Source organism: Podarcis muralis, chromosome Z (genome assembly GCF_964188315.1).
Source record: "Podarcis muralis chromosome Z, rPodMur119.hap1.1, whole genome shotgun sequence".
NCBI lineage: Eukaryota > Metazoa > Chordata > Lepidosauria > Squamata > Lacertidae > Podarcis > Podarcis muralis.
In genome coordinates this window covers 1,726,897-1,745,989 of record NC_135673.1, presented here as the reverse complement: position 1 = coordinate 1,745,989, position 19,093 = coordinate 1,726,897, and the positions used below count along the sequence as shown (strand labels likewise).

Sequence of the window (19,093 nt, the reverse complement as noted above, 5' to 3'; positions counted from 1 at the left end):
AATGGAACATCCTTGCTCAGAGGCAGTCTATCTGAATACCAGCTGTTTGGAGGGGGTATGGAGAGAGGCATCAGGGGAGGGCTGTTGCCCTTCTGCCCTGCTTGTTTCTCAGAGGAGGCATCCAGTTGGACACTGGAGGAAGCAGGGGACTAGACCGGACTGACCCAGTAGAGCTGCTCTTACATTCTGGGAAAACCATGGGTTATATTATATCTTTTAAGATTTATAACACATACACAGGCCAAAATACAGCACTGCAGCCACTGTGAACGTCATTTAGAACGTCATTTCAGCCTTGAAATGTGGAGAATCTGGCTGCGTCTTTATTACGACCTTGCCCAACCTGGTGCCACCCAGCTTTGTTTAGCTTCCATCAGCCCCAATTGCAGTCCAAAACAGCTGGAGGGCACCAGGTTGGGGAAGCCAGCTCTATAAAGGAGCAGAAATACTAAAACCTTCATTGCACCCCTGTGCTCTGCTCCATGCAGGGGTCTGTAGAACGGTTAGCGAAACCAAAAATGCTGTACTCCAATAATAATAATAATAATAATAATTTATTATTTGTACCCCGCCCATCTGGCTGGGTTTCCCCAGCCACTCTGGGCGGCTTCCAACAAAGATAAAAAATACACTAAAATGTCACATATTAAAAACTTCCCTGAACAGGGCTGCCTTCAGATGTCTTCTGAATGTCAGGTAGTTGTTTATCGCTTTGACATCTGATGGGAGGGCGTTCCACAGGACGGGCGCCACTACCGAGAAGGCCCTCTGCCTGGTTCCCTGTAACTTGACCTCTCGTAGTGAGGGAACCGCCAGAAGGCCCTCGGAGCTGGACCTCAGTGTCCGGGCAGAACGATGGGGGTGGAGACGCTCCTTCAGATATACTGGACCAAGGCCGTTTAGGGCTTTAAAGGTCAGCACCAACACTTTGAATTGTGCTCGGAAACTTACTGGGAGCCAATGTAGGTCTTTCAAGACCGGTGTTATATGGTCTCGGCGGCCGCACCCAGTCACCAGTCTAGCTGCCGCATTCTGGATTAGTTGTAGTTTCCGGGTCACCTTCAAAGGTAGCCCCACGTAGAGCGCATTGCAGTAGTTCCAAGGAAAACTGATGGGATTTTCTCTCTCCCCCCCCCCCCGCCTTTGTCATGAGGAAATGCAAAGAGCTGCTCCCGACAGCCCCTGTGGAATTCTGCAGTTCTCCAGCCTCTATGAAAAGTTAAGGGCTAGAAGCTTGCTTTTTAAAATTATGAAGACCAGAGATCCTCTGGGCACGGACTGTGATACTCAGCACCAAACTCCCATTTGCACGATGCAACTGCATGGGATATTTCCCCCTCCTGCCTACATGTAGGACTGGCCACAGGGGATGCATCTCATTCTCCCCGCATTTGAAACATTCCAGTCACGGCCACTGCTGGAATGGAGGTGGCCTGTGAGGAAGGCCCTCGTTTTCCTGGCAAGACAAGTAAAAAGGGGGAGCAGAGGGAAGGTGAGCGAGTGAGTCCGACACCCACCCACCCACTCCCACGGTGCTTTCTCTTTTCACGTTCAGGAGCCCCCCCCCCCCGTCATACTGCAAACACATATTCAAAGGACGTGAAAATTATATTTACTAAAACCAGCATCCGATTTGCAGCTAATTTGTTGATGCAGCAAAACACATTGTTTCCAAAAGGTCAGAAGTGGAAGCTGTGGTGGAACATCAGCCTAATTACCTGTGCTACATAGATGAGGCTGTGGATGTCCAGGCTGGTGCTGCTGAAGGCAGCTAAATTACTGTCACAGGCCTCTTGTCAAAGGAACAGGGAGTGGGGTCTCCGCAAGGGAGGTGGGGCGGGATGCTTCCCGGCTCTCCTGACGGCTGCCTCGGTGCACTCTTCATGCGCCCGCTGTGAGGGCATTGGGCAGGAGCCTTGGCCTGAGCCCAGAGATGATGATGGTGTGGATTTCACACCACTTCTCCAGGGTCCGAAGACACTGCCTTTGATCTCGAAAAGCCCCAGATAGGATGTTGGCTTCCTACCCTCTTTTCTTGTAAAAAGAAGAGCTCGCCTGGGGTTCCAGAGAAAACGCTGGGACTCCAACTCTCATCAGCCCCAGACAGCGTCCTCAACAGGAGCTGGAGTCCAGAAACATCTGGAGAGCCACATGTTCCTCATCACTACCCTGTATCAGCAAAGGACAACCCACCGTATGCTACCATGTTTGTAACCTGCACAATAGATAAGAAACACAGCAGAGTTCTCCGAGCTCTCCTGAAGTGATGGGTGGGGGTCTTCTCCAGACAGCTCCTGCTTTATTCACTGCTACCAGTGAATAAATCTAAGGAAGTCAGATTAGCCCCAACCAGAGCCAGGGCCTTTTCAGCACTGGCCCCGGCCTGGTGGAACGCTCTGCCTCATGAGACCAGGGCCCTGCGGGATCTGATTTCTTTCCGCAGGGCCTGTAAGACAGAGTTGTTCCACCTGGCCTTTGGCTTGGAGTCAATTGGATTCCCTCCCCCTCTTTATTTTTCCTTTCTCCTCCTGTGATGAGGCTGCGTTTTAATTGTTTTAATGTTTTAATGTTGTATTTTAATCTTGTTTTTAAGTTGCATTCATTCAACTCATTTTTATTATTGATTGTTAGCCGCCCTGAGCCTTGGCTGGGTAGGGCGGGGTATAAATAAAAATTATTATTATTATTATTATTATTATTATTATTATTATTATTATTATTATTATTACCAGTGGAGGGCTTCCGCCCGCCCATCAACGGCAACTTTGAGGACAATGGTTGGGGCTTCCTAGTGCAGAATAACAGTGACTAACAGGGTTCCATAAAATAACGTATAAACTGTGGAGAAAACAGAAAACAGAGGTTTTTCCCTTCTCTCTCAACACTTGGGTGGATGGTGGTTAACAGATTGAGGTTAAATCCCAACAAGACAGAAGTACTGTTTCTGGGGGACGGGGGCAGGCAGTGGGAGGCATCTGCGTGACAATATGGGAAACAGGATGTTGAACCAGTTAGGCCTTTCACCTAACTACAGGGAAACAGGCAGAGGGCCTTCTCAGTGGTGGCGCCCGCCCTGTGGAATTCCCTCCCATCAGATGTCAAGGAAATAAACAACTATCTGACTTTTGGAAGACACCTGAAGGCAGCCCTGTTTAGGGAAGTTTTTAATAACTGATGTTTTAACGTATTTTTAACCTTCTGTTGGAAGCCGCCCAGAGTGGCTGGGGAAATCCAGATGAGTATAAATAAATAAATAATAATAATAATAATAATAATAATAATAATTATTATTATTATTATTATTATTATTATTATTATTATTATTATTATTATTATTCAGACCCAGCAGGGCTCTTCTTATGTTCTCAAAAGCAAATATTGAAAAACAATGGAAGGCAGCACATATCATTCATGTTTTAAGCCGTCCACAGATTTCTTACTTTTCCACTTCTCTCAAGTGGAAACATCCTTTTTTGGATAACCTCATGCTGCTGCTTCCTATTTGAAATTTAAAAGTGGTGAAAAGATGAGAGGAAAAGCATCCTATTTTAGGTAATACAGGTATCACCAAAAGTTGTCATCCGTCAGGTAGTGATAAAACCTGTGCCTGGTCCCAGCTGTACAGTTCCAAGCCAGCAGCGCACACCTCCAAAGCAGATGGGCAAGACCTTCCCATCAGAACCACAAATTGGATACCCCCCCCCCCCGAAAGCCACGGAAGAGTCTGGGTTTGTGACATATGTCAGATTCCGAACAAAAGGCAAAGTCAAAACAGTGAATTGGCTGGATTCCAAGTCATGGCCGATGGGATATAAAAGCACACTGTAGGGATGCACTGTGCGGCTTTATTTCTGCCTCCCACGGATCCCCACGTCCCCCGCCCCCCAAGCCCAGCTTAGATCATGACCTCCTTGCTTACCAAGGCCCAGCAGCCTCCTAAAGGTCTTGCTGTTGTGGTTGGAATTTACTTATTTATTTAGAATGCCAATGCCTTTGGGGCAGTCTTACAGAATCAGCCTGAAAGTCCAACTTTCCAGTGGTGGCCTCCCCAGACATGGAATGCTCTCCCCAGGGAAGTTTGCCTGGCACCTTCCCTGTACTCCCTTTCCAGCAACTTTTAGTGGCGTTGCACACATTATTATACGGTTTTATTTGCTGCTACTGAAATTTCATGTTGCTTTTTTATTGATTGATGATCTGTATGTTTTATTGTTCTAAGCCACCCAGAAAAAAGAGTTAGTGAGCAGCATATAAATAATGAAAATGAGTAAATACTGATTCCTTAATTAAAAGCATTGCTGTGGCTTCTGCTCCTTCAATATACACTGCTGCATAAGGTTAAGAGTTCTGGGCTAGAAGCTGGAAGAGACCAGGAGTCAAATCCCCCCCCCCCACTACCATGAAGGTCACCGGGTGACCCTGGGCAAGGGACTGCATATCCCAGCCTAGCCCACCTCACAGGGCTGCTGTGGAGAGTCAAAGAGGATGGGGAAAACCACGGGCGCCACTTTGAGCTCCTTAGAGAAAAAGGTGGGATATAAATGCAACCAACAAACAAGCAAACTGTTTCCCAGACGCTTGTCTAGAGCATGAGCTCAATTCATTTTTGGCAGGGTGGGGGAGGGGACAAGAGGGGGAAATTGCTCAGAAAGTCTTTCCAAGTTCCTGAAGCGTGACAGTTGAAATGCCACCAAGAACCAGCAGACGTCCACAAGAAAGTCATTGTGGGCTCCCCTCAAAGACAAAAAAACAACAAGGAGAGAGAGGTCAGCTCCTCAAAACCTGGAAGACATTCAGCCCAGCGTGCCCAGAAAACCTGTCCATCTCTGGCTTCAGCAGAGTTTAAAATCACACAGCTAATAGGTTAACAACTGTTTTTCTTCTGCTTCAAATGAAGAATATCAGGAAGCCGGGGGAATATTCGGCTTTCCAATTTGTACCGACTGCTCAGAGCTCCCTGCAATGTGTGTTTGACAGGGCTGACATTTTGTACTGCTGTGAGACGGGGGGAGTATGTGTGACATTTTTATTCATGGTGGCGTACGCCCTTGTAATGATCAGCCCCGGTCGATGTGCTTACTGCAGCAGCCCCCAAGCCCTCGGAGAACAAACAGGAGTCGAAGGTACCAGCAGTTCGGCTGCCTTGTTAGACACCGCCAGGATCCTAACGAAGAGCAAATGCTGGAAAATTTCACTGTCAAATCCTCAAGGACACTGTCAGCAGAGAGCTAACTGCATATATTTCTCATTTAAAACAAGGAAAATTCACCAATTGTGCATTAAGCAAAAGACAAAAAGCCACACCAGGTTTTTAAACTTCCTCGCCTTTTCTTCTTTTTAAAACTGGTCATTCTTGCAGCTTCTCATGGGGAGCTGCTGGTTGCCGGGCTCAATGCTGGAACACACGTCTACAAAACCCAAGGCAGACCAGCTGATTTAAGATGAATACCAACAGACATGAGCTTGATTATCTGGGGAGGAACAGAACAGTCTCTCCTCTCCTGCAGATGGAGTCATATATATATAAAACTATCATTGCGGAAACATGCCAGCTTGCTGAGCTCTTGGTTGTGTTAGCACAAGAGTATGGAAGTTCAGAGGGGTTTGGGCAGAGACCCATCAGCAAGCCAACCGTCTGCCCAATTTACTAGAGGCAGAAGATTGCTGTGATGCTCACTGTTCCACTGTGTTATGCGTGTGTGCATAAGGAAAGCAACTTGGCTGGGGTCAAGTGAGCCTCGCTCTACCGCTCAATACTGGCCTCAATGACCATGTTTTGCATTTTGCAAATGTATCTGGCTGTCCTTCCTTGTTTCCCTCCTCATTCCCCTAACCTCCCAATCTTCTCAAAGCAACAGGCTACCAGCTGAGAACTGCAGAGAAGCCTACACACAAGGAGGCAATAGCCTGCAGAGCTCTGTCCCTCCCAAGGCTGTACTTTCTTCAAGTGAGTGAACTGTTCAGGGGAAGAGGGATAAGCACCGCTTCCTGTACTCTCCGGAAGAGCAAGGCTTCCACTGAGAATCCAGGTACATCTTCCTTAGGCTTCCCGATGGGTCAGGCATATCACAGGCATGGCTTAAGGCTGTAACAAGAGTGCGACTGATGGCAAAAACTTCTCCTCCCCCTCATTTCTGTGGCAGAGTCTTGGTGGAGCTTCACAGGTTTGCACCAAACATGTCATGATGGGCTCCTCTTTAGCACATTCTGCAGCAAGATTTCACTTTCAGATGCATTTTTGCCATGTAACTGGAGGGGTTCCTGTAGGGATTACATCCTTTCTCTCCCGCTCAATGGGGGATAAGGACTGAGCAGTACGCATGTGTACTATTACACTGGAGAAGGAAAATTGTTTGACAAACAGCTTCAAAAGTAGAAAAAAATCAAAATGGAAGCAGATGACTTTTCCTCCCCTCAGCCAGTTATGACCCAGCCGCAGAGTGGCCCAGCTGTGAAACCGTTTCATGCTTCATTCTGTACGGCATCCCTCTAGGGACACTTCCTGCAGTGGTCAAGAGACCAGGGTATGGAAGTCAGAACCGCCAGCTAAAGGTTGCAACTTGAGCAATAATGGAAATTAAGAACTGGTCTAGACACACGCAGCTCTTCTAGCTCCTTGATCTTGAACTCAAAGCTCCATAAACAGGCAAGGGAACATTGCAGGTTTGGCTGCTTCGGATTTAACACACTCAAAAGATTCTAAATACCACCAATTCCCTACCTTGTCCCTTAGCCACATGGTGCAAAGCGACAGGAACTGCAGCCGTCCCCACTCCCAAAAAGAGCAAGATTTCAAGCTCCGGAACTGAGCAAAGGCAGCAAACAGGGTTCTCTCCACACAGCCTAATGGCTGCAATTCTCAAGATAGGGGCTTAGCTAGCTTAGAATCAATAGAATTGCAGGGTTTGAAGAGATCCCTCAGAGGTAATGTAGCCTAACCCATGGAAATGCAGGAATCACACCTAAAGAATCTCAGGCAGATGGCCACCCGACCTCTTTTCCAAAACATCCGCCACCTTCTGAGGCATCCCATTCCACTCCCAAACAGCCTGCCCTGCTTTTTGCGGGAAGAGTAATGCTGTGGTGACCTTGTTTTCCCAGGCTGCTGCGAAACAACTGCAGAGCCGGAAATGCTCCCATGGCACACAGAAGAAAGCCTCCAGCTGGAGAGAGCAAGACGTAGCCCAGGTCGCCATGAAGCTGCCTGGTCATCTAAGCTGCACTTGGGCCCCTTTGCCAGCAGAGTGATGACAAGGACCACGCGGGGCACAAGACGCACACCACCAGCTGCTGCCAGCTACAGCCAGGCAAGCCCTAATGAGTTAAAATTAAATGTTGCCGTTGGCTCGCCAGCCCTGTCCCTCCTCCCCTTCAGCTAATCTGTCACTTAATGAAGAAAAGGCCCGCTTGCTTGGTGGCGGCGTAGGACAGGGAGAGCCGAGCTGCCGGCTCACTTTCAGCAAGCTGATTAAGGATTTCAACCCACAGCAGCCAGCAGACGTCTCCCAGAAAAATAAATAGACTGTATGCAAATGTGTTTGTCACTCTGACAGCACATCTCAATTAAGGCGTCTTGCTGGGGCTGGTGGGCTGAGGAGCTGCCACAGCCACAGCAAGCCAGCCTGCGCTACTGATATGTAACGCAGCCAGTGTGGTGTTGTAGTGAAGTGTGTTGGAACAGGACTTGGGAGACCAGGGTTTGAATCCCCGCTTGGCCACTGAAGTTCTCTGGGTGGTCTTGGGCCAGTCCTTGTCTCTCAGCCCAGCTTGACTCACAGGGATGCTGTTCCAAGGGTAAAACCAGGAGGGGAAGCACCATGTGCCCCACCTCGAGCTCCTCTGGAGGAAGAGGTGGTTTATAAGAATAACAAATAATAAGAAGATTGGGGAGGAGGTGCTTGACCCTCACCAACATGAACGCATTTTCTGAATAAAGGATGCCATGATGAGAACAGACATGGGTGACAAGGAATAACTGAGGAAGCGAACACCCCTCTTTCACATCTTCCTCTCGTTCTGGGAATGTGCAAACCACTCCAACTTCACCTGGATTTTCACTCCTTTTTAATTATCTGTATGAGGCACTTAAAACGCAACATTAAACTTAATACAATAATAATACTGGGGTTTCTACTCACATCTCCACACTAAAACCCATCCCTTCTCAGGAAAAATGCTTTGACAGCTTTTAATCCGAATTATCACCAAGCTATAAATGTGGGCAGAGGTTTGGCAGAATGTGGCGTCTGCAATGTAAGGACGGTCGTTAATGTGTTTCTCTTGAGAGACCCAAACCAGCGGAACAAACAAAGGCAAAGAAAGTGGGAGTGGAGAGTTACTGTAAAAACTACATCATTTTGGAACAATCTCCTTCTGCCTTATTAACCCACCCTGGTAACAGCGGCAGCACACAGATTTTCTGCTCCCCATGTAAATCCTTTGTGTGCAATATCCCAGACACAAAGTGACTTTGCTTGGTGATTTTTGAAAAGTAGTTGTCTTCTAATGATGAATGGAGAAGAGGGACATTGCTGTTTGTTAGAATAAAAAAGGAGCTGCTGGAGCACCAGCCCAAAAGCTCTCAGGGTCCCCTGGAAGACACATGAGGCCACCACCATCTTCTGAAGCTAAGCATGTCTGAGCCTGGTCAGTGCCTGAAAGGGGTGACTGCCTGGGAACTACATGTTTGCTGCCTTGGGTTCTATGGCAGAAGGAAGGAAATAAGTGTAAGAAAGCAAACGAAGCAAACCTGTATTGATAAACAAAGTGGAAGGGAGATGTACATTCCTGCAACACAAGAGCAACTGATCTCAAACCCATTCACTCACGCAGAGAAAGATACTCCAATAGCTGGGCAAATACAGAAATTTCGTTAGGAGGCTCTGAAGCCCTGTTCCAAAGATACATGTCTCTCTCCAGGTGTGTATGTTAGAGAGTGAGTCAGGTTTGCATAAAAGCAGCCATTATAAAGATACACCAGTGAATGATTGCGTCTTATGCATAAGGAGACATGAGTTTTCAAACCTGTGTGTGCATTTAAATGAAAACATTTGGTGCCTTAATGTGGCATCCAACACTACTCTTGTTTAAAAAGCATTAAAGTGTTTAAAAATAATAGTGCTATTTCAGTATTCAGTATAATTATACCTACCGTCACATGGACACTTGGAGAAATCAGGTATTAATTCACACCTGCCCTTTAATATTTAAACTTCACAGACTAGTAGGGAAGATTAGATTAAAATTAAAACTGGGGCCAACAAATCTTGTGACAACAAAAAGTGAACCCATCACACTTCTCTCCCACCACCCCCACCCCCGCTAAGGCGAAAGCTGGAAAGTTGATCTCAGTAGTTTTGTATACGTTTTTCTAATTATTAGCCACTCCAATCCTGGCTAAGTTTCACAAATATATTGCCAGGGCCATAATAAAAATAACCAGCCTACAGAGCACCGGAGTCAATACAGAAATATGCTATTAAAGAACCATTAATTGATTTTCCAACCACAGTTCATTGCTTTTTCTGTTCAAAGTGTGCCGAAGTGCTTATTATAATAAGCCGCTCGCTGCTGACACTAATAATTGGGCTAGATAACAGAAGACACCTTAAACGGAGTCACAGGGAAGGAAAAAGCTGTCGCCTCCGCGATGGAACCGGCAGGATGCTTCCCCTTTTCAGGTTAACACATGGCAAGAGATCCTCAGAAGTATGAGCAAGAGAAACCCAGGCAGGGGCATGGCATGCAAGCCTTGTGAGGGCTTCAGATCTGAGTCAGCTGCCACTTCCAACTTTAAAGCAAGCCACTTGTGCGAAGCAGAAGACGCTGCACAGCTCCAAATCCAGGTGTCTTTGTAGCGATGTGCAAAGTCTGTTTTTGTGCACACGCAATAACCCTTTCACACACCATGGATTGCCCATGATCCAACAGATTTTGGGGCTGCACATGACCCAGAAGTGCTTGGCTTCCCAGGGACCAATATGAGTCTGTGTGTGCACCTTCCTACAGAGAAAGCAAAAAGGAAGCCAAGGCGTTTGAATCATGCACTTCAAATAATTCCGACCTCCCCCACGTACCTGCCCAAAGTGCACAGTGATTGGCCTTCTGTCCTCGTGGAGTCTGGGATCTCTTTGTTCAGCCAGTGGGGAAGGAGTTGTCCATGGCAGGGAGTTTTCTGGCACAGTGGAGCAGCCGTTCTCTGCAACGTCCTGTATGGTAGGAAATGGTGAATTGCATGGCCAGGAACACTCTTGATTAAGGGCGAGGGGCAAAAAGGAAGGACTCGGGGATAAAACTGACTAAACAAGTTTTGATGTTAGGAATGACAACAGCAACAACAACAACAAAAAAGCATAGATAAAAGAAACCAATTAGCATATAAGCCACTGCCACACTTTTGTTCTTTCACAAGTTATATAAAAACTCAACACACATGACACAGAATAACAAAATATCCCCCAAATTCCAACTTTGGCTGAAGTGGCCCTAAATAAATACATAAAATTAATCAGACACATAAAGACGTTCCACCAAAGACAAACCATTGCACAATCCAAAACAAAGCATATGGAATAACAAGACCTGCTGGAGCAGAGCCAGGCTGGCGTCTGCAAGGGAAAGTCCTGTCTCACAAACCTATTGGAATTCTTTGAGAGCATATTGTTAAGAGCTTGTGGGGTGCCTTGAACACCCTTTCTAATTCCTGGACCCTCCCTTCTAAGTCCTGGGTGCTAGACACTGGATTTAACATGTTAAAATCAAGCCAGCCTGGCTTCCTGTGCTCAAGAGATCACCTGACAGAGGGGCCATTAGAAGAGAACAAAAGGGAAGGTGAGGAACCATTAAGGGACACAGAGGAGTGGCTGTATGCCAGAGGGCAGAGAGGTAAGGAGAGTAGAGTTAAGAGTTTAGGAATGCAGTTGGCCTTGATGTCAGCTGAAGGGAAAAGGTTGCAGTCTGTTAAACGCAGTAAGCTGCAGCAGAGGGCCAGAGAGCCATGGCTGATTTCTGATAGCATCCAAAGCTGTGGCCGTGGGAGAAGAAACCTCTTGGAGAGTTAATGCTGTGAGCCCCTCATCGCAGGCTTATGTAAATAAGCCATATATCCTAAAGACACCACAGTCTCCGCTGTGTCTCATGTCCAAAGGAAACACAAACCCCAGCGAGGCACCTGGAACCCCTGGAATCTCACACCTCCCAACATATAACAATATAGACAGAGGTCGTTGACATTGTGTACCTGGACTTTCAAAAAGCTTTTGACAAAGTACTTCACCAAAGACTCCTTAGTAAGCTTAAGAGCCACGGAATAAGAGGAGAGGTCCTCTTGTGGTTAAGAGGCAGGAAGCAAAGAGTAGGAAAAAAATGGAAAGTTCTGCAAATGGAGAACAGTAGAGAGTGGAGTCCCCTAAGGACTGGTATTGGGACCTGTGATCTAGAGAGTGAGCTAAGTTTTCTAATAACACTAAATTGTTCAGAGTTGTTAAAACATAAATATTGTAATGTACCTCTGCAAACTGAGTGAGTGGGCAGGAAAATGGCAAATTCAATTCAATGAAAACAAGTGCAAAGTGAGGGACGTTGGAGCAAAAAAAACCCTGAATTTCACATATGTGCTCATTGCGTCTGAACTGGAGGTGACAGACCAGGAGTGAGACCTTGGGGTCATAGTGGAAAGATTGAGGAAGTGGCTCTGTGTGAACAAAGCTAATTCCATGCTAGGGATCGTTAGGAAATGAATTGAAGATAAAACTGCCAATATCATAGAGCCATTATATAAATGTCTGGTGTGACCACATCTGGAGTAGTAGTAGTAGTAGTAGTAGTAGTAGTGGTAGTAGTATTACTCCACCCATCTGACAGGGTTGCCCCAGCCACTCTGTGTACAGTTCTGGTCACCTCACGGCAAAAAGGATATTGTAGAATTGGAAAAGCTAATCAAATTTATTTTAATACTGGTGCAGAAGTTGGTTGTTACCTGTGAGGAAAAGCAAGAGGAAACAAGGAGGACCATTTTGTAGTATCTACCAGCAGTTAATTTTAGATAGTTCAAGAAGAGGCACAGAAGTTGAGGGCTTGCAATAAAGTAAAAGTCCACAGAGGGTTTACCAACCATATTCTTAGAAATGCTTTGTATAAGGTATGAACTAGATACCAACCACCACTAGAGCCATATGCACCATGGTGGCTGTCCCTGCTAGAGCCGTTCGCAGTAAAAAAATTAAATATTGAAAGTAATTGGGCAACATATACTCAATTATTAAGAGAAGATCAAGGACAATTAAAGTTAAAATCATTTGAGGAGATAAGACACTATCTTACCAACTGGCTCCAATTTCATCAATTAAATAATGTTTTCAATTCGGATAAAAAAATTAGGAAAAGAAGAATCCAAATTACAAAAAGTATGATTAAAAAACAACAAGGAATTATTATCCAAAACTTATGATTTGATACTAGAATGGGAACTAAAAGACAAAGAAATAAAAGAAGTAATGGTCTAATGGGCCCAAGACATCGGCCATGTAATACAGACAGAACACTGGGAAAGACTTTTGAAGTTGGGTATAAAATTTACCGCCAGCTATTCCATAAAAGAGAACAAAATGAAAATGTTTTATAGGTGGTATATGGCACCCTCCAAACTTGCCAAAATATGTAAGTTAAAATCTAATCTATGCTGGAGGTGTGAAGAGGTGGAGGGGGCTATGATCCAGGCATGGTGGGGCTGCAAAAAAGCTAAAAGATTCTGGGGGTGCATCTACAATGACGTAAAATATGTTAAAAATTTCTATAGAGAAAAAACCAGAAGCGTACCTATTGGATATCTTAGGAAAGGGCATCCCACAAGATAAGAAAGAATTATTCTTGTATGCCATAGCCGCAGCCAGACTACTACTTGCAAGGAACTGGAAAGGAAATGTTATCCCCACAAAGGAAGATTGGATATGTAATTTAAGCGAATTCATAGAGTTAGCGAAGTTGACAGCACCCATAAGGCATCAGACTAATCAGAATTTAAGGTCAGAATGGCAATGCTTTGAGGATTACATGAAGAAACATATTCTAAGGATAATATGTTGGCATGTATAGACTAAGTTTGTAAAGTAGAACTAGAAAAAGGTAATATATTAAGGATATTAAAAGGTAAAGGTACCCCTGCCCGTACGGGCCAGTCTTGACAGACTCTAGGGTTGTGCGCCCATCTCACTCTAGAGGCCGGGAGCCAGTGCTGTCCGGAGACACTTCCGGGTCACGTGGCCAGTGTGACGAAGCTACTCTGGCGAGCCAGCGCAGCACACGGAACGCCGTTTACCTTCCCGCTGGTAAGCGGTCCCTATTTATCTACTTGCACCCGGGAGTCCTTTCGAACTGCTAGGTTGGCAGGCGCTGGGACCGAGCAACGGGAGCGCACCCCGCCGCGGGGATTCGAACCGCCGACCTTTCGATCAGCAAGTCCTAGTCGCTGAGGTTTTACCCACAGTGCCACCCGCATCCATTAAGGATGACCAAAAGACGCAATGTTAGTAAGAATCTAAAGATTAAGAGATGATGAGTATTGGGGCAGGGAATCCACATGGGTGTATGATTTGTTTTTTGTCTTTGTTTCTGGTTATTTATTTATGTATATTATTATTTTGTGTTGTTATTGCTAATTGAATATTGTGTACCTTTGGAAAATAAAATAAAATCATGTGGGGGGGGGGAGTCGAGGGCTTGCTATTGAGGCCCCTTGAAACTGCAGTTGACATGTTATGGGAGCCTGAGAATGGCCAGGTCAGGAACGTCAAGCCCTGTTGTGGATGTTTGCCCTTGGAGAACCAGTGCTTGAACTGAATCCAACCCATCTGAGCATCCCCTGGTGGATATTTTAAACACTCAGTGGCCAGCAATAGATCTCTGTTGGCTACAGAAAGACCTCTACTATGATGAACAGCCCCCCCCCCCCCGGCTTCTGTCTCCTTGTGGGGCACTTTGTTGACTGTGCACCAACTTCCTTACAATAATGCAATTTGTTACAGTAAGTTGTTGCAGGCCACACTGGTTCACTGGCTCCTTTCCCTTGTGCACATGCAAATGTCAAGTTTGATTTTTGAAAACTCTTAAAGTTAAGTAAGCTGTACCCAAAGCTAACTAAATGCCATGTCAAAGTGCCTTCTAGACCCAGAGTCTCCCACAACACTGACAGGTGAACCCAGTATTGTCTACCCTTGACCAGCAGTGACTCTCCAGGGTCCCAAGCAGGGAAGGGTCCCTCTCACCACCTGCACAAGGATCCTTCTTCGTGGAGATGCTGGCGGTGCTCATATCCAAGACCTTCAGCAAGCTTGGTCTCCCAGTGAGCTATGGCCCCTCCCTTGCTGATTTTGTGAGTAATTTTGGAGCTGGTGCTTCATCAAAGCAGGGACGAATCCACAAGCTTACATTTGATTTAACAAAGAATATTCAGGAAGGTAATTACAGCTCTTGCTTTCAGGACTGACCATAAGAAACAGACAAACAAACGAAACCAACCATAAATCATGTTTCATTGAAGCTTTGCAATGTGCAAATATATTTAAATGTAACGAATCAATCCATTAGTTAAAAGCGGGACAGCTGATAATATTTTTAAGTAGTCTTTAATCGATTGCTAGTAAGGAACAGTGGGAACTGACAAGCCAACACCTTTTGGCCTTTAAGAAAATTGAACTAAACTAGTGACTTGAGTTCATGGTTAGGTGAGTGTGTGCGCATGCATGCCATGTAATGAAAACATGTTGAGACGAAGCAAGATTGAGGGGCAGTCTTTGCAGAGACAGGGAGGCAGGAGCTCCTAGAAGATCAGAGAAGACTGAAAGCTTGGGACAATCAGTTGAGGAAGAAAGCCTGCAGCCTGGTGATCCTCAGTTTTAAACCCCTTTGCAACAATGTCAAGGAAACAGTGCTTGGTAAATATAGAGAGAGCACTGAACGCACACATGACCCCGAAGCCAGCTGCTTTGATGGAGTGACCTTTGACATGCCCCCTCAAGTTCTACTCTTGCTCAAACACTATAATGAGACATGTAAGCTGATAGCCAATTAGAAATGATTCTTTTGGACACAGGATGACCTAACACACTCAGGTCAAACAAGACAAAGGATAGATGGACCTTATGAAGAGCTTTGTCTGCTCCAGACAGAAAAACAAGAGGACTTTTCAGACCCAGCTGGTGGAGCCACAGTCCATCAAGGCAGGCAGGAAGGGTGGCAGCGGAAATTAAAAACTTGTTAAAGAGAAGCCCCTAGACAGAAACTTTGTATGAATGGTACAATACCCTCTTGTCTTTGTAGAACACAACAAAGTGGACATCAGGGGGCAGGAGCCATGGATGTAAGAGACACAACTTTGTCAAAGAGACTGAGACCATATCTGGCAGAAATGAGCAAAACAAGTCAGAAAAAAAGAGGTCAATGCCATTGCTGGAACACCTTGACAGGTGGAGGAGAACAGCCCTTGTAATGGTGTAGTTTCTCAGGTGGATTTCAAGAGTACACAAGCACAGAAGGCAAAACAAATGCCTGGTGAGAGAAGGTGAAGAATTCTGTGAGGTCCTTTTGCAAACCTCTTGAGCTATTTTTACACAGAGTGGCGCTGCAAGGTAAGGGCCCAGGTGAAGAAGTGAAGGTTCACCAACCTCCATGACCTCTTCTCATTTCAACTTGACAAGTCCTGGCGGGTTTTCCATTTTGAAGGGGTAGGGACAGACATATGTCTCCTTTGGCAATTCCATTGCTCAGGTAACACAGAGAGATGCCCTTCATCCACAGAAGAGTTACAAGGAACAAAGCAACTGGAGATCCTAAGCAGGCTTTGAAAAGTCGCATCAAGAACATGTAAGACGGGTATCCAGCTGTGTCTTCTAGTTGTGTGTCCTGCAAATCGACTGAGATGTATGCATGAGCATTACAACACAGGAGATAGTGTTCTGAAACTGTTCAGAAGAGGACAAAGAAAAGGCGCCACCGAAAAGGAGAAGAGGGCACAGAAGTAGCTGCATTAGTTTGTGGCAGCACGAAAAAGAACAGCTCAGGTGACTAAGTTTTCATCCACCGAAGCTTATTCCAGACAGCACTGGAGAAGCATTCACTTGGGCGGTGATTCACTCTCTCAAAACATATGCTAGTTCTACTCAGAGTATACCCATTGAAATCAATGGGCACAGTTATTTATTTATTTCATAAAACTTATATACTGTAGGGAAAAACCTCAAAGCAGTTTACAAAAAAGATTTTGAGTTCCTCTCAATTTCAACCGACTTATGTGCATTCATTCCAGTATGCCTACTCTTATTAGAACTTGGTTTGATACAACCCACTGGTCCTACAAGAAATATTTGCTCTGACATGTCAAGTTAAGCTGAACATTCAAGACCAACTTCCCAAATACTTGGACAATACAGCAATGGACCAGATGCCTACAAAGGTCCTCTGGAGGGAAGCCTCTCTCTGGAACGCCGAAGGAAACAGGCGTTGATGGGCACCCACACTGGGGATTTTCAGAAAGCACACAAATACGTAACTTTTTATCAAGGGTTTTGAGAATGTGCAATGCTTTATCTTTATTTATTTATTTATCAATACACCAGGGAGGTGCATAGCAATACAAAAACCATTAAAAGCAATACAAAACAATAATCAAAATGATTGGCCACCCAAGGAATTTCTAAAGCAAATTGTTATATATTGTTTTTGTTCTGCTTATTGTGTTATTGGTTGGTTGTTATTTGAATTGTCTACTGTCTATTGTATTTTATTGTTTTATTGTGCTGCAACGTGCCTTGGGACCTTTGGTGAAGGCCAAGTTACCAGTAAATATTCCCATCTCCCCGGGGTGGTGTGGGCACCTGAAGCAGTGACCCAGTGAGCTCCCTCTGACTCTGTGGGTCTCTGCCAGATCCTTGATTCTGGAGGTTTGAGCCTCTCTTCCTTTCATATTCCAGGACAGTAAGAAGTTTTGCACAGACCAGACTCCTCATCTCCCCCCAACCCAGGTATATTACGTATTATGCTCAGATGTGAAGGAAAAGGAACTGCTCTCTGCCCATCCATGCAGGCACACTTTCCCCAAAGAACATCCATTTTAGGGCTAAAAATCTTTGGCTCATCAAGACGACGGTCTAACACAGAACAAGCTTCCACCCCCCTCGTACTGCGGCATTATAGGCCCCTGGAAATGGTGCGTCTCAAAGGCACCGCAACGTACAAGGGGTTGAAGGACAAGGCTTCTGTTGGAACTAGCAAATAAACTAGCAGCCTCATTTGCAGCTGGCCACTGATGCCTTCCTTTCACCATTTGCAGGGCCAGAAAACAGTGCCCTCCTCCCTCCTCCTGGCTCTTCCCTTGCGCTGCCCAATTCTACGGAGCCGGGTTTCAAAAGAGACAGAGTAAGATGATAGCTTGACATGGACCACCTTCTTCCATTTGTGAAATGGGGCAAGAAAGGCTGCCTTTACTTTTATTTTATTTTTAAAAAATGTCCCTGGGCATGAAATGAAGCTGCCATGCTTTTTCTCTGTTAACAATCTTTTGCTCTCATTCATAAGGAGGCAGTGGAAATGATTGCAGATGCTTTTAAAACCCCAGACCACAAACGGAGGTGGTATGGGAAGGGAGCTCCATTCAATCTCTGCGATCATATTAGAGGAGGACCTTACATACACCAGCCTGACCTCTCCAGAGGTCAACCCAGCATTACCCATTTGCAATTCAAACCCAGAGATGGAGCAGACCAAGGGCAAAAGCAGGCTCTTGATTATATTTGAGAGGTCATCATTGCTATGCACAGTCAGAGAAAGCCGCTTTCCTGTCTTCAGCGCATTTTAAAATTCCTCCCATTGTCGTACAGAAAAGCCACTCCTTATTTGGCAACCAAGATCGTAAAGGTGAGGCTTAAGGTTTGGTTCTTCCTTGCCAAAGCTGGGACACTTTTCATGTTAATGCTGGAAAATATGCAGGGGGTAGCGAGGTCAGTTTCACGGCAGCCTCAAATTAAATCGGCCAGGAGACGGGGGAACACCAGCCCAGTCTTGGGAGCTGGGGAGGGAGGCTCCCACCCTGGTCTGTCTGTCTGTCTCTCTCTCTCTCTCTTGCACACAGGCAGAATTTCACTTACAAAAGTGAAGACTGTCATTAGTGAAGGAATCCAAAGGCAGGATCTGCAGATGCCAAATGGAAAAACAGCTCAGGCTGGGCTGATGGATCTATCAACAGGCCCAGCCAAATGTTCCTTCCATAGGCAGCAAAATGGCACCAGACATGGTGTCTGTCTAATATTAAAGACACAATCACACTTGGTTGTAGGATGCCAGCACAGCTTCTAAAGAATGCTTTAAAGGTAAAGGGACCCCTGACCATTAGGTTCAGTCATGACGGACTCTGGGATTGCACCGCTCATCCCGCTCTATAGGCCGAGGGAGCCGGCGTACAGCTTCCGGGTCATGTGGCCAGCAAGACTAAGCCGCTTCTGGCGAACCAGAGCAGCGCACGGAAACGCCGTTTACCTTCCCACCAGAGCGGTACCTATTTATCTACTTGCACTTTGATGTGCTTTGGAACTGCTAGGTTGGCAGGAGAAAGAATGCTTTACCCATTGCCAGTTTTGCATGGAAACTGTTTTCCACATAGAAAATGGCATACAGAAACTGACCTGTAAGAGCCATCAAGAGTGTACATACACTGCTGCATGGACGTTAAACAGATGCGTGTGCAACCCACGCCATCCACACAAGACTTGCCTACCGTTGCCACACAGAACTTTTTGTGCATGTGTGCAATAAATCTGCAACAACTGATACAGCGCCAGGGATTCTCGACTTCTCTCACAGAAGAGAAAGGAAGGAAGGAAGAAGAAAGGAACAGTTCCATGGTTTCCGCGTGAGCAAGGGGCTGCCACCTCCAATGACTTGCCTCATCTCTCCTCCTCCCTTTTTTTTGGTGCAAGGGGGCACACATCCCACACCAGGTCTTAATGTATTTGGGTTTTTTGTCTGTGAATATTTATAACAGTAGGAAAAATCCAGGACAGCTGGTAATGCATTTTGAAGTGTGTTAACAACACAGCACCACACA

General features: G+C 45.8%; 1 protein-coding gene across 14 annotated transcripts in view; it reads right to left on the bottom strand.

Moving 5' to 3' along the window:
- DENND1A (DENN domain containing 1A) overlaps window positions 1-19,093 on the bottom strand; it is a 271,090-nt gene that overhangs the window by 33,361 nt on the left and 218,636 nt on the right. For 13 of the 14 annotated variants that reach the window (XM_028716002.2, XM_077922279.1, XM_028715997.2 and 10 more), the window contains one exon: window positions 10,077-10,208. The exons of the other annotated variant lie outside the window; for it this stretch is intronic. In XM_028716002.2, coding sequence (XP_028571835.2) covers window positions 10,077-10,208 — 132 coding nt within the window. The remainder of the gene's footprint in view (window positions 1-10,076; window positions 10,209-19,093) is intronic. 14 annotated transcript variants of the gene reach the window in all.